This window comes from Melanerpes formicivorus, unplaced genomic scaffold (assembly GCF_026170545.1).
Source record: "Melanerpes formicivorus ecotype bairdi unplaced genomic scaffold, bMelFor1.0.p_v2 SCAF_779, whole genome shotgun sequence".
Classification (NCBI taxonomy): domain Eukaryota; kingdom Metazoa; phylum Chordata; class Aves; order Piciformes; family Picidae; genus Melanerpes; species Melanerpes formicivorus.
The window spans coordinates 2146-17524 of NW_027143131.1; the positions used below are offsets into that span (position 1 = coordinate 2146).

The 15379-nt window shown below is 64.0% G+C and overlaps 2 protein-coding genes across 2 annotated transcripts; both read left to right on the top strand.

Annotated features, from left to right (window-relative positions):
• Positions 1–675: 675 nt before the first annotated feature.
• On the top strand, positions 676–6246 carry ETHE1 (ETHE1 persulfide dioxygenase; the record flags this gene model as incomplete). The annotated part of the gene is made up of 7 exons (XM_068170904.1): positions 676–811; positions 1523–1667; positions 2554–2702; positions 3482–3611; positions 4775–4864; positions 5485–5601; positions 6016–6246. Coding segments are annotated over 7 exons (820 nt in total), but the record flags the coding sequence as incomplete, so codon positions are not given.
• Positions 6247–7449: 1203 nt separating this feature from the next.
• PHLDB3 (pleckstrin homology like domain family B member 3) lies at positions 7450–15028 on the top strand. Its single transcript, XM_068170901.1, has 11 exons — positions 7450–7635; positions 8409–8459; positions 8979–9104; positions 10486–10557; positions 11044–11137; positions 11268–11304; positions 11731–11809; positions 12085–12144; positions 13002–13179; positions 14000–14085; positions 14743–15028. Exons 1-11 carry the CDS (start codon positions 7582–7584, stop codon positions 14875–14877), a joined length of 972 nt encoding a protein of 323 aa, XP_068027002.1. The 5' UTR covers positions 7450–7581; the 3' UTR covers positions 14878–15028.
• Positions 15029–15379: the final 351 nt, after the last annotated feature.

Here is a 15379-nt window from a genome sequence, read left to right on the forward strand (position 1 = left end):
GTCTCTCCCAGGGTCCCCCAAATCCCTTCCCAGTCTCTCCCAATCCACCCAAATCCTCTCCCAGTGCCCCCAAATCCCTTCCCAGTCTCTCCCAGGGTCCCCCAAATCCCTTCCCAGTCTCTCCCAGTCCACCCAAATCGTCTCCCAGTGCCCCCAAACCACTTCCCAGCCTCTCCCAGTGCCCCCAAATCCCTTCCTAGTCTCCCCCCAGTCCATCCCAGCCTATTCCAAGTGCATCCAAGCCCTCACCCCGTCCTTCCCAGTGCCCCCCAATCCTTTCCCAGTCCCATTCCGCTACCTCCCAGTGCCTCCCCGCTACTCCGGATCCCCTCGCAGCGCCCCTACACCTCCTCCCAGTCCCTTCCTAGTGCCTCCCCGTACCTCCCAGTTCCCCCCCCAGTCCTTCCCAGCGCTCCCAAAGCCCTTCCCGGTGCTCCGGTCCCCCTCCCAGCCCCCTCCCTGCCTTCCGCTCTCCGCCTCCATCGCCCCTTTTTAAGGCGGGCCCCACCCCCTGCGCGTTGCCCTTTTAAGCGCCGCCGTCGCCTTCCAGCCGCCGCCGCTCATCTGAGCCACGCCCCCCGCGCCTAAGCCACGCCCCTCGGCCCCCGCCCCCCCGCCCGGGGCGTCTCCGCCCCCTCCCACCCAGCGCCGTCCCCCGGGCCCCGGCTCTTAAAGGCGCCCGCAGCCTTTTTTCCTCGCTGCGCGGCGCCGCGGGGCTCTGTCGCGATGTGGCTCCGGCGCCTCCCCCGCCGCTATCGCGACAGCGCGGAGCTACCACAGGGAGGAGGGCAGGAAGCTGCTGCTGCGGCAGGTACCGGGCCGGGGCGCACTGGGAGGGGGGGAGGGGGAGGGGGAGGGGGGTGGCGGAAGTGAGGGTTAAAGGTCTGGGGGTAGGGGGAGGAGCGGGGGGGGGGACACCAGTATGGACCAGTTTGGGACAGGAGGCCACAATCCCTTCCCAGTCCGCTTCCCAGTTCCCTCCCAGTGCCCGCCAGGCTCTCCCAGTGTCCCCAAGCGCCCTCCCGCTGCCCTCAAATCCCCTCCCAGTCGGCTCCCAGTTCCCCCAAGCCTCCTCCCAGTCCCATCCCTCTGCCTCCCAGTTCCCCCAGATGCCCTCCCACTTCCCTTCAATCCCCTCCCACCCCCCTTCCCAGTCCCTTCCCAGTCCCTCCCCCCTCGCTTCCAGTGCCCCCAATCCCCCTCCTAGCCCTTCCTCGTGCTCCCTAACCCCCCCCAGTGCCTCCCAGTATCCCCCAGTTGCTTCCAGTATCCCCCAGTTCCCCCAGTCGCCCACCCAGACCCTTCCCAGTTGCTCCCAGTGCCCCTCACCCCCCCCGCTAACCTCTTCCCAGCGCCTCCCAGTTGCTCCCAGTGCCCCCCAAACCCCTTCCCAGCCCTTTCTGCAGCCCCCATTCCCCTCCCAGGTGCCCCCCCCCCGCCTTCTCCCAGGCCTTCCCAGTGCCCCTAAAACCCCCCTCCCAGTAAAAAACAGTTTGGGGGGGGGTGTGTGTGTCGGGGGCAGCTGTTCGAGCCCTCCTCGTGCACCTTCACCTACCTGCTGGCGGATGAAGGCTCCAGGGACGCCATCATCATCGACCCCGTGCTGGAGAAAGCCCCCAGGGACGCCAAGCTGGTGAAGGAGCTGGGGCTGAGCCTGCACTACGCCAGTGAGCCGCTGGGGGGCGCGGGGAGGGACTGGGAGGGGGGTTGGGGGCACTGGGAGGGAATTTAGGGTTACTGGTCCATACTGGTTTGAACTGGGAATGGACTGGGGAGAGGCTTTGGCATCACTAAGCCTTACTGGTTTGAACTGGGAAGGGGCTGGGAGAGGCTTTGGCATCACTAAGCCTTACTGGTTTGAACTGGGAAGAGGCTTTAGCATCACTAAGCCTTACTGGTTTGAACTGGGAAGAGGCTTTGGCATCACTAAGCTTTACTGGTTTGAACTGGGAAGAGGCTTTGGCATCACTAAGCCTTACTGGTTTGAACTAGGAAGGGGCTGGGAGAGGCTTTGGCATCACTAAGCCTTACTGGTTTGAACTGGGCAGAGGCTTTGGCATCACTAAGCTTTACTGGTTTGAACTGGGAAGAGGCTTTGGCATCACTAAGCCTTACTGGTTTGAACTAGGAAGGGGCTGGGAGAGGCTTTGGCATCACTAAACCTTACTGGTTTGAACTGGGAGGGGACTGGGAGAGGCTTTAGCATCACTAAGCCTTACTGGTTTGAACTGGGAAGAGGCTTTGGCATCACTAAGCTTTACTGGTTTGAACTGGGAAGAGGCTTTGGCATCACTAAGCCTTACTGGTTTGAACTGGGAAGGGACTGGGAGGCACCTCAGGGGCCCCAGCGCTCCTCCTGCCCCCTGCTGGTCCATACTGGTTTGAACTGGGACGCCTTTTCCCGCCCCCCCCCCCCCCCCCCCCCCCACCCCCCGCGCTGCTCTCTGATTGGTTCTCCTTTGCTCCTTGCCCCCTTGGGACGTCGGGCGCGCCCTTTGACCCCGCCCCCTCCTGCTCGGGACCACGCCCACTTCATGCCACGCCCCCCTGCAGTCAACACCCACTGCCACGCCGACCACGTGACGGGCTCGGGGGCGCCCTGCGGGGGGCTGCTGGGCTGCCGCAGCGCAGTCTCCCAGGCCAGCGGCGCCAGGGCTGACCTCCTGCTGCGGGACGGCGACCGCATCCCCTTCGGAGCCTTCGTGAGTGGGGGCTGGGAGGAGCTGGGAGGGGAGGGGGAGGGGTCTGGGAGGGGTCTGGGAGGGGTGGGAGAGAGTGGGAGAAGCTGGGAGGGGTCTGGGAGGGACTGGGAGGGGATTGGAAGAAGCGGGGAGGGGATTGGGAGGGATTGGGAGGGGACTGGGAAATGATTGGGAGTAGCTGGGAGGGATTGGAAGGGATTGGGAAGGGCCTGGGAGAGGATTGGGAGGTGTCTGGGAGGGATTGGGTGGCACCGGGAGTAACTGGGAGGGATTGGGAGTAGGTGGGAAAGGAATGGGAAGGACTGGGAGGGGACTGGAAGAAGCTGGGAGGTATTGGGAGGAGATTAAGAGGGACTGGGAGGGGCTGGGAGGAGCTGGGAGGTATTGGGAGGGGACTGGGAGAGGATTGGGAGGGAATGGGAGGGACTGGGGAAGGGGGTTGGGGACACTGGGAGGGGACTGGGGGGAGGTTTAGAGGCACTGGGACACACTGGGAGGAGACTGGGATGGGGGCTGGGAGGGACTGGGTTATACTGGGAGGGGGGTGTGGGGGGCCCTGGGCCGTACTGGTCTATACTGGAGGCGCTGGGAGGCGCTCTGGGGGGGCTCCAGCTGCCCTGCCACCCCTTGGGGGCCACCTGGGACCCTGCCAGGGCTGAGGGAGAGACTCAGAGTGGTTTGAACTGGGACCTTACTGGTTGGAGCTTTAGGTGGGGTCAGGGGGGGAAGGATGGTGCCTGGTTTGGCCTGGGGGGGTCACAGGAGTGGGGTCCCAGCAGGCCCTGGAGGTGAGGGCCAGCCCCGGGCACACCCCGGGCTGTGTCACACTGGTGCTGGACGACTCCTCGGCAGCCTTCACCGGGGATGCCCTGCTGATCCGGGGCTGCGGCCGCACCGACTTCCAGCAGGGTACTGGGAGGGGCTGGGAGGGGGCTTTGAGGGCACTGAGTGGTGCTAAGAGGGAGCTGGGAAGGACTGGGACGTGCTGGGAGGGGGTTTGGGAGCACTGGGAGGGACTTTAGGGTCGCTGGACCATACTGGTTTGAACTGGGAAGGGACTGGGAGAGGCTTTGGCATCACTAAGCCTTACTGGTTTGAACTGGGAAAAGGCTTTAGCATCACTAAGCTTTACTGGTTTGGACTGGGAAGGGACTGGGAGAGGCTTTAGCTTCACTAAGCCTTACTGGTTTGGACTGGGAAGAGGCTTTAGCATCACTTAAGCCTTACTGGTTTGGACTGGGAAGGGACTGGGAGAGGCTTTAGCATCACTAAGCTTTACTGGTTTGAACTGGGAAGGGACTGGGAGAGGCTTTGGCATCACTAGGCCTTACTGGTTTGAACTGGGAAGAGGCTTTAGCATCACTAAGCTTTACTGGTTTGGACTGGGAAGGGACTGGGAGAGGCTTTGGCATCACTAAGCTTTACTGGTTTGAACTGGGAGGGGACTGGGAGAGGCTTTAGCATCACTAAGCCTTACTGGTTTGGACTGGGAAGGGACTGGGAGAGGCTTTAGCATCACTAAGCCTTACTGGTTTGAACTGGGAAGGGACTGGGAGAGGCTTTGGCATCACTAAGCCTTACTGGTTTGAACTGGGAAGAGGCTTTGGCATCACTAAGCCTTACTGGTTTGGACTGGGAAGAGGCTTTGGCATCACTAAGCTTTACTGGTTTGAACTGGGAGGGGACTGGGAGGCACTTTGGGACTGGGAGGGGCTGTGGGGGCTACTGGGAGGCGCTGGGAGGGCTCTCAGGGTCTCCCTTCGCTGGCTAGGCCCCGCCCCCGTCGTCATAACAACCCGGCGACCAATGGCTGCTCGGTTACCATAGCGCTGCCCACGGCCCTGTTGTTACGGCGCGCCCCATTGGCCGCAGCCCTTCGTTCCCGTGGCGACCGCTGGGCCTATGGCGTCTCGCCTACCGCGGGCGCCCCCTCGGCCACGTGACGCACCCCCTTCCCTCCCGCCCCGGCCGCTCCGGAGCCTCTCATTGGTCGCGGGGGCGTTGCCGCCGCAAACGCCGGCCAATGGGGCGCAGCTGTTCGCCGGGCTGACGCGCGGCGGCGCCCCCTGCAGGCTGCCCGCGGACTCTCTACCGCTCTGTCCACGACCGAATCTTCACCCTGCCCGACCCCTGCCGCATCTACCCCGGACACGACTACAACGGTGGGGCCCCGGGGGAGGCGGACTTGGGGGGCCCGGGAAGGGACCTGGAGGGGGCTGGGGAGGGCGGGGCGGGGCTGGGGGGGGATTCTGGAACCGGGTTAGGGGCCCCCAAATCCCCTCCCAGTCCGTCCCAGTCCCCCCAAATCCTTTCTGAGTCCATCCCAGCCCCTCCCCTTCCCCTCCCAGTCCATCCCAGTGCCACCCAATCCCCTCCCAGTACATCCCAGTCCTTCCCATTCCTCTCCCAGTCCATCCCAGTGACCCAGATTCTTCTCCCAGTTCATCCCAGTCCATCCCAGTGCTTCCAAATCCCTTCCCAGTCCATCCTAGTGGCCCCAAATCCCTTCCTTGTCCCTCCCATTCCCCTCCCAGTCCCTCCCAGTGCCACCAAATCCACTCCCAGTCAATCCCAGTCCTTTCCATTCCCCTCCCAGTCCATCCCAGTGCTTCCAAATCCCCTCCCACTCCATTCCAGTCCATTCCAGTGCCCCCAAATCCCCTCACAGTCCATCCCAGTGTCCTCAAACCCCCTCCCCCCAGCCCATTTCAATCCCTTCCCAGTCTCCCCCAAACCCTCTCCTAGTACATCCCAGTATATCCCAGTACTCCCCCCCCTCCAGGCATGACCATGTCCACGGTGGGGGAGGAGCGGAGGCTGAACCCGAGGCTGACCCTCAGCCAGGAGCAGTTTGTGGACCTGATGGAGAAACTGGACCTGCCCCGGCCCCGCTTGATGGGTGAACTGAGAGCTACTGGGAGGCACTGGGAGGGCACTGAGTGGCACTGGGAGGGCACTGGGAGGGGACTGGGTGGCACTGGGAGGGGACTAGGTGGCACTGGGTGGCACTGGGAGGGGACTGGGTGGCACTGGGAGGGGACTAGGTGGCACTGGGTGTGACTGGGAGGGGACTGGGTGGCACTGGGAGAAGACTGGGAGGGGACTGGGGGGGGACTGGGGGGGACTTGGATGCACTGGGAGGGCACTGGGGGTGACTGGGAGGCACTGGGAGTGACTGGGAGGGGACTGGGTGGCACTGGGAGAAGGCCGGGGGGGACTGGGGGTTACTGGGGGGTTACTGGAGGGCACTGGGAGGCAATAGGAGGACCTGGGAGGGGGAGGCTCCCCTCTAACCCCGCCCCCTCGCCCCCAGACGTGGCCGTGCCAGCCAATCTGCGCTGCGGGCTCCAGGATGACGCGGATTAACCACGCCCCCCCGCTGTCCCCGGCCACTCGGTGCCTTCTTTGCGTGACTTCCGGTTCCGCGTCGGCCATGTTTGGGTCGGGCAGCGCCAGAGCCTGCCTCGGTCTCACCGCTTCCGGTCCTGGCCCTGCCGGCCCGGGGCCAGCTCTGGCCCGGAATAAAAGAGAAGCTGTGAATGGGGAGAGACTGGGAGAGACTGGGGGGGTCACTGGTCACACTGGTCTGTACTGGTCCATACTGGGAGGGTCACTGGGCCATACTGGTCTGTACTGGTCCATACTGGGAGAGCCACTGGGCCATGCTGGTCTGTACTGGTCCATACTGGGAGAGCCACTGGTCCATGCTGGTCTGTACTGGTCCATACTGGGAGAACCACTGGTCCATACTGGTCTGTACTGGTCCATACTGGTCTGTACTGGTCCATACTGGGAGGGTCACTGGGCCATACTGGTCCGTACTGGTCCATACTGGGCCATACTGGGAGGGTCACTGGGCCATACTGGTCTGTACTGGTCCATACTGGGAGGGTCACTGGTCACACTGGTCTGTACTGGTCCATACTGGGAGGGTCACTGGTCCATACTGGGAAGGTCACTGGGCCATACTGGTCTGTACTGGTCCATACTGGTCTGTACTGGTCTATACTGGGAGGGTTACTGGTCCATACTGGTCCATACTGGTAGGGTCACTGGGCCATACTGGTCTGTACTGGTCCATACTGGTCCATACTGGGAGGGTCACTGGTCCATACTGGTCTGTACTGGTCTATACTGGGAGAGCCACTGGGCCATACTGGTCTGTGCTGGTCCATACTGGGAGGGTCACTGGGCCATACTGGTCTGTACTGGGCCATACTGGGAGAGCCACTGGGCCATACTGGTCTGAATTGGTCCATACTGGGAGGGCCACTGGTCCATACTGGTCTGTATTGGGCCATACTGGGAGGGCCACTGGGCCATACTGGGAGGGCCACTGGGCCATACTGGTCTGTACTGGTCCGTACTGGGAGGGCCACTGGTCCATACTGGTCTGTACTGGTCCATACTGGGAGAGCCACTGGGCCATACTGGTCTGAACTGGTCCATACTGGGAGGGCCACTGGTCCATACTGGTCTGTACTGGTCCATACTGGTCTGTACTGGTCCATACTGGGAGGGCCAGTGGTCCATACTGGTCCATACTGGGAGGGTCACTGGGCCATACTGGTCCGTACTGGGAGGGTCACTGGGCCATACTGGTCTGTACTGTTCCGTACTGGGAGGGGGGAGGCTCTGCAGCTCCCTGCCAGCCCTTGCTGGTTCCTCCTGCTCCCTGCCCCACCCAAACCTGCGGAGCCGGTTTGGGGCCTTGGCCACGCCCCCTTTGGGGTCACATGACCACCCCCAGGCCCCGCCCACTTGCAGCTCCTGGCGGCTCCGGGACCCTTCCCCCCCCCGCTGCGGCTCGGCCCCCTCCCCCCCTTCCTTCGGGAGCCTTTCGTGGGGGGGTGTCTTTGACCTTTGACCTTTGGAGCCCATGGGGGGGTCTGACCCTGACCCCCCCCCGGCAGCAACGGTGGAGAGCCAGGGGGTGAGACTGGGATGGACTGGGAGGCACGGGGCGGGGGGGACTGGGAGAGGGCTTGGGGGGCACTGGGAGGCACTGGGATGGACTGGGAAGGAGGTTGGGGGGCACTGGGAGGCACTGGGATAGACTGGGAAGGGGGTTGGGGGGCACTGGGAGGCACTAGGATGGACTGGGAAGGAGGTTGGGGGGCACTGGGAGGCACTAGGATGGACTGGGAAGGGGGTTGGGGGGCACTGGGAGGCACTAGGATGGACTGGGAAGGGGGTTGGGGGGCACTGGGAGGCACTGGGATGGACTGGGGGAGGGCTTGGGGGGCACTGGGAGGCACTGGGATGGACTGGGATGGACTGGGAAGGAGGTTGGGGGGCACTGGGATGGACTGGGAAGGAGGTTGGGGGGCACTGGGAGGCACTGGGATGGACTGGGGGAGGGCTTGGGGGGCACTGGGAGGGCACTGGGATGGACTGGGATGGAGTGGGAAGGAGGTTGGGGGGCACTGGGAGGCACTGGGATGGACTGGGAAGGGGGTTGGGGGGCACTGGGAGGCACTGGGATGGACTGGGAAGGAGGTTGGGGGGCACTGGGAGGCACTGGGATGGAGTGGGAAGGAGGTTGGGGGGCACTGGGAGGCACTGGGATGGACTGGGAAGGAGGTTGGGGGGCACTGGGAGGGCACTGGGATGGACTGGGATGGACTGGGAAGGAGGTTGGGGGGCACTGGGAGGCACTGGGAGGCTTCAGGGCCAAACTGGTTTGAACTGGGAGCCCCTCCACAGGCTCTGGACCCCAAGGAGGCTGCCCTGAAGCTTCAGGGGCTGAGCTTGGAGGTACTTGGGGGGCTGGGACCCAGAGCTATGGGGCTGGGACCCACATCTGTGGGGCTGGGGCCCATATCTATGGGGCTGGACCTAGAGCTATGGGGCTGGGACCCACATCTATGTGTCAGGACCCACATTTATGGGGCTGTACCCAGATCTGTGGGGCAGGACCCACATCTGTGGGGCTGGGGCCCATATCTATGGGGCAGGGACCCAGATGTATGGGGTTGGACCCAGATCTATGGGGCTGGGCCCCAGATGTATGGGGCAGGGACCCAGATGTATGGGGCTGGACCCACATCTAAGGGGTTGGGCCCCAGATCTATGGGGCTGGGCCCAGATCTGTGGGGCTGGACCCACATCTATGGGCCAGGGGCCCATATCTATGGGGCTGGGCCCAGATTTGCAGGGCTGGGCCCCACATCTATGGGGCTGGGCCCCACACCTATGGGGCTGGGCTCCAGATCTATGGGGCAGGGACCCAGATCCATGGGGCAAGGACCCACATCTATGGGGCTGGCCCCACAGGATGAGCACCCTTTGGAGGATGAGGGAGCCCTGCCCCATAGCTGTGGGGCCCAGCCCCACAGATCTGCTGACCCCCAAGTAGTGGAGGCCGGGCCAGAGGGAGCGGCAGTGACGGCTGTGGGGCAGGTGAGGACGCTTGGGGGGCAGAGGGTGGGGGTCCCTATGGGGCTCTGTGGGTCCCTATGGGTGGCTGTGGGGCTGTATGGTTCCATATGGGTCGCTAGGGGTTGCTGTGGGTCGCTACGGGTCGCTATGGGGCTGTATAGGTCCCTAGGGGTCGCTAGGGGTCGCTAGAGGTTGCTCTATATCCCTATGGGTCGCTAGGGGTCCCTAGGAGCCACTCTGGGTCTCTATGGGTTGCTAGGGGTCCCTATGGGGCTGTATGGTTCCCTAGGGGTTACTATGGGTCCCTAGGGGTCGCTATGGGGCTGTATAGGTCCCTAAGGGTCTCTTGGGGTCCCCATGGGTGCCTATGGGTAGCTAGGGATCGCTATGGTTGCCTATGGGTCGCTATGGGGCTGTATAGGTCCCTAGGGATCGCTGTGGGTCCCTATGAGGCTGTATGGTTCCCTATGGGTCGCTAGGGGTCGCTATGGGCCGCTATGGGTTGCTATGAGCCCCTATATGGCTCTAGGGGTCCCTACGGGTCCCTATGGGTTCCTATGGAGCTGTGTGGTTCCTTAGGGGTCGCTAGGGGTCGCTATGGCGTCCTATACATCTCTATGGCTCCCTATGGCTCCCTATGGTTCCCTATGGCTCCCTATGGCTCCCTATGGGTCCCCATAGCTCTCTATGGTTCCCTATAGGTCTCTGTAGGTCCCTATGGGTCGCTGTGGGTCCTTATGGCTCCCTATGTGTCCCTGTGGTTCCCTATGGCTCTCTGCAGTTCCCTATGGCTCCCTATGGCTCCCTATGGTTCCCTATGGGTCCCTATGGGTCCCTATGGTTCCTATGGGCTCCCTATGGCTCCCTATGGCTCCTATGGTTCCTTATGGTTCCCTATGGTTCCCTATGGCTCCCTATGGCTCCCTATGGTTCCCTATGGCTCCCTATGGCTCCTATGGCTCCTATGGCTCCCTATGGGTCCCTATGGCTCCCTATGGCTCCCTATGGCTCCCTATGGGTCCCTATGGCTCCCTATGGCTCCTATGGCTCCTATGGCTCCCTATGGGTCCCTATGGTTCCCTATGGCTCCCTATGGCTCCCTATGGGTTCCTATGGCTCCTTATGGCTCCTATGGCTCCCTATAGGTCCCTATGATTCCTATGGGGTTCCTATGGCTCCCTGTGGGTCCCTATGGTCCCTATGGGGTCCCTATGGCTCCCTATGGCTCCTTATGGTTCCCTATGGCTCCCTATGGCTCTCTATGTCTCCCTATGGGCTCCTATGGCTCCCTATAGGTCCCTATGGGCTCCTATGGGTCTCTATGGCTCCCTATGGGTCCCTATAGGTCCCAAACGGTCACTATGGGGCAGCCAGGCACTGACTTGTGGGTCCTGCCCCACAGCTTCTCTTCTCCCATCGCCGTTGGATCCTCCTGGACCCCCCCCGGGTCCTGGCCCTGCAGAGCTCCCTCCAGGTCTGTCCCACTGCACCCCCAAGTGCCCTCCCTGCCCCCTAGCGCCCCCAAGTGCCCCCAGCTGCCCTCCCTGCCCCCTAGAGCCCCCTAGTGCCCCCCAAGCGCTCCCAAGTGCCCTCCATGCCCCATAGTGCCCCCAGATGCCTTCCAAGTGCCCTCCCTGCCCCCTAGCGCCCCCTAGTGCCCCCCAAGTGCCATGTGCCCCAAGTGCCCCGCCTGCCCCATAGTGCCCCCCAAGTGCCCTGACTGCCCCCCAAGTGCCCCCAAGAGCCTTCCCTGCCCCCTAAGTGCCCCACAAATGGCCCTCAGAGCCCTCCCTGCCCCATAGCACCCCACAAGTGCCCCTCTGTGCCCCACAGGGCCCCATAAGTGACCCCCAAGTGGACCTTAGCCACTTCCCAGTCCCCTCCCAGCCCCTTCGGAGCCCCTCCCAGTCCCTGCCAGCCCCTCCCAGTCTCCCCCTGACCCTCTCCCCTCCTCCCCCAGGGCTCCTTTGGGCTGCACAGGTCTGGAAGCCTCCCCCGCAAGAGGGGGGGAGGGGAGCCGGGGGGGACCCCCCCAGCACCACGGCCCCGATCCGGTGAGAGACTGGGAGGGGACTGGGAGAGGACTAGGAGGAGTTGAGAGGGATTGGGAGGGACTGGGAGGGATTGGGAGGGACTGGGATGGACTGGGATGAACTGGGAGGGTCCTGGATTTCCTCCCTCCAGGAGTTGTTGCCCTCAACCTGGACCCAGAGAGCTACAGGTGAGACCCTCCCAGTCTCTTCCCAGTTCCCTCCCAGTCCCTTCCCAGTCCCTTCCCAGTTCCCTCCCAGTCTCTTCCCAGTCCCTTACCATTTCCCTCCCAGTCCCTCCCAGTCCCCTCCCAGTCCCCTCCCAGTCCCTTCCCAGTCCCTTCCCAGTCCTTCCCAGTCCCTTACCATTCCCCTTCCAGTTCCCCTTCCAGTTCCCCTCCCAGTTCCCCTCCCAGTTCCCCTCCCAGTCCCCTCCCAGTCCCCTCCCAGTCCTTCCCAGTCCTTCCCAGTCCCCTCCCAGTCACTTCCAGTCCCCTCCCAGTGCCTTCCCAATCCCCTCCCAGTCCCTCCAATCCTCTCCCAGTTCCCTCCCAGTCCTTCCCAGTTCCCTCCCAGTCCCTCCCAGTCCCCTCCCAGTCACTTCCAGTCGCCCCCAGTGCCTGTCTCAAGTTGGTGGAACTGGAGCTGAGGCTGCGCCAGGCTCTGGCTGAGCGAGAGAGGCTGCTGAGGGCCCGGGTGAGGCACTGGGAGGCACTGGGACATACTGGGAGGGGACTGGGAGGGGGGTGGGGAGCACTGGGAGGGGAATGGGAGGGACTGGGAGAGACTGGGAGGGGACTGGGAGGGACTGGGAGGGGACTGGGAGGGACTGGGAAGGACTGGGAAGGACTGGGAGGGACTGGGAGGGGAATGGGAGGGACTGGGAGGGGACTGGGAGGGACTGGGAAGGACTGGAGGTGGGAGCGTGGCTAGGTGGTGGGCGTGGTCTGAACTGGGCGTGGCCTCGGCAGGCTGCGCGAGTGACGGCCCCGGCCCCGCCCCCTGCACCGCCGGCCCCGCCCCCGGCTGAGGTAAGCAGCCCCCCAGTGGGAACCAGTTGGCTCCTAGCAGACCCTCCCAGTCTCCCCCAGTCCCTCCCAGTGACCCCAAACCCCCTCCCAGTCCCCCCCCAGCCCCTCCAGGTCCCCTCCCTGTTGTTCCCATCTGGGGGCGCTGTGGGCCCGCGGGCACCTCCCGGCATCTCCCAGCTCCCCCAAACCCCTGCCCAGTGCCTCCCAGTCCCCCCCAGCCCTTCCCAGTCCCCTCCCTCTCCCCTCCCACTCCCATCATACTCCCCTCCCAACCCCCTCCCAGTCCCTCCCAGCCCTCCTCCAACCCTCTCCCAGTGCCTCCCAGTTCATCCCAATCCCCTCCCAGTCCCTCCCAAACCCCTCCCAAACCCCTCCCAGTCCCCTCCCAGTTCATCCCAACCCTCTCCCAGTCCCCTCCCAGTTCATCCCAATCCCCTCCCAGTCCCTCCCAGTCCCCTCCCAGCCCCTCCCAGTCCCTTCCAGCCCTCCTCCAACCCTCTCCCAGTACATCCCAGTGCCTCCCACTCCCCTCCCAGTCCCTCCCAGTCCCTCCCAACCCTCTCCCAGTCCCTCCCAGTCCCTCCCAATCCCCTCCCAGTCCCTCCCAGTCCCTTCCAGCCCTCCTCCAACCCTCTCCCAGTACATCCCAGTCCCTCCCACTCCCCTCCCAGTCCCTCCCAGTCCCTCCCAACCCTCTCCCAGTCCCTCCCAGTCCCTCCCAATCCCCTCCCAGTCCCTCCCAGTCCCTCCCAGCCCCCCTCCAACCCTCTCCCAGTACACCCCAGTGCCTCCCACTCCCCTCCCACTCCCCTCCCAGCCCCTCCCAGCCCTCCCAGCGCCCTCTGCGTGGTTGGCAGCTGGACCTGCTGGGGGCGCTGCGGGCGCGGGGGCACGTGCCGGAGGGCTGCGGCTGGGTGCGGCTCTCGGGGGGCTCCTGCCGCGGCAGCCTCACCAAGGCCGGGGGCCGGCTCCGCACCTGGCGCCGCCGCTGGTTCCACCTCGACCCCCGCCGCGGGCTGCTGGCCTACTACAGGGGTACCGCCGGGGGGGGGGGCTGGGAGGGGGTGGGAGGGGACTGGGAGGGACTGGGAGAGACTGGGAGGGACTGGGAGGAGATTGGGAGGGGAGTGGGAGGGGGTTGTGAAGGGCTGAGAGGGGGTTGGGAGGGACTGGGATGGGACTGGAAGGGACTGGGAGGCGTTGGGAGGGGGTTGGGAGCCCATAGGAGGTCTCTGGAGGGGATCTGCAGGAGCCTCTGGGGGATCCCTCAGAGCTCTGTTGGTGATCCCCAAGGAACCCTTAGGGGATCTAGTGAGGCTGCCTGGGGAGCCCATAGGTGATCCCTGAACAGGAGCTGCTGGGGCCTGTAAGGGATCCCTAGAGAGGTCTGTAGGTGATCCATGGAGGATCCAAGGGGGATCTATTGGGGGGGCCACAGGAGAGCTCTAAAGGGGATCTGTAGGGATCGAGGTGGGGAGCCGTAGTGGCTCTATAGGGGAGGCAGGGGGAACCTGTAGGAGATCTATAGGGGATCCAGAAGGGATCAACAGGGGATCTCCAGGGGATCCCTGAGGAATCCACAGGGGAGCTCTAAAGGGGATCAGTTGGGGGTCCACAGGGAGTCTCTAGGGGATCTCTCTGGGATCGATTGGAGGATCCCTAGAGAATCTCTGGGGGATCCAGTGGGGATCCACAGGGAATCCTCGGGGGATCCGGTGGGGCTCCATAAGGAACCCCTGGGAGCTCTCTACAGGGGACCTGCAGAAGCCTCTGGGGGATCCCTAAGGGGGTCTCTGGGGCTCCCTAGCAGATCCCCTAGTGGATCCCTGGGGCTGATCCCTGCCTCCCCCCACAGACAAGGAGGAGAGGAAGCTGAAGGGCCTCATCTACCTCCAGGCCATCCAGGAGGTCTACTACGACCCCGGGGGGCTTCCCTTCAAGGTCCACCAGGGGGCACCCTGCTGGGGGGGGAATCTGTGGGGCTGGGGAGAGGATCTATGGGGCTGGGGAGGGAACTGTGGGGCTGGGGAGAGGATCTGTGGGGCTGGGGAGGGGATCTCTGGGGCTGGGGAGGATCTCTGGGGCTGGGGAGGGAACTGTGGGGCTGGGGAGGGATCTGTGGGGCTGGGGAGGTGATCTATGGGGCTGGGGAGGGATCTATGGGGCTGGGGAGAGGATCTATGGGACTGGGGAGGGGATCTGTGGGGCTGGAGAGGGATCTGTGGGGCTGGGGAGAGGACCTGTGGGGCTGGGGAGGGGATCTATGGGGCTGGGGAGGATCTGTGGGGCTGGGGAGAGGATCTATGGGGCTGGGGAGAGAATCTGTGGGGCTGGGGAGAGGATCTGTGGGGCTGGGGAGGGATCTGTGGGGCTGGGGAGAGGATCTATGGGGCTGGGGAGGGGTCTGTGGGGCTGGGGAGAGGATCTATGGGGCTGAGCCTCTTCTGGGTCCAAGCAGCCCTTGTTAGGACCTCACCAGGAAGGGTTCTAGGAGGGGCTGGGGTGGGATCCATGGGGCTGGGGTGGGGATCTGTGGGGCTGGGGATCCACTTGTGGGGCTGAGGGATCCACCTGGGGGTCTGGGCCCCCTCCCCACAGAGCCCCAACCCTCGGCTGACCTTCTGCCTGAAGACCCTGGAGAGAGTCTTCTGCCTGGTGGCTCCCAGCCCCGAGGCCCTCCGCATCTGGATGGATGCCCTGGTGACCGTCACCAAGGGGGAGGAGTCAGACTGACCACGCCCACCCGCGACCACGCCCCCCCCACGCCCCCCCGTGGGCTCCCAGAAGCCTTTGGGGTGGCTGGAGGGCAGCAAAAGGTCACCCAAAGGGGGGATCTGAGGGCACCTGAGGGGCAACAGAGGTCATTAAAGGTCGTCAGAGGTCATCAGAGGTCACCCAAAGGGCACCAGAGGTCATGAAAGGTCACCCCAGGGGCGCCCAAGGTCACCCGAGGTCACCTAGGGGTCACTGAAGGTCGCCCGAGGGGCATCAAGGGTGACCCAAGGGCCAGCAGAGGTCACGAGAGGTCACCCATGGGGCATCAGAGGTCATCAAGGGGCACCCAAGGGACACCCAAGAGGCACCAAGGGTCACCAGAGGTCACCTAGGGGTCACTGAAGGCCACCCAAGGGGCACCAAAGGTCACCTAAGGGACACCAAAGGTTATCAATGGACACCCAAGGGGCACCAGAGGACATTGAAGGTCACCTAAGGGGCACCAAAGGTCAGCAGAAGT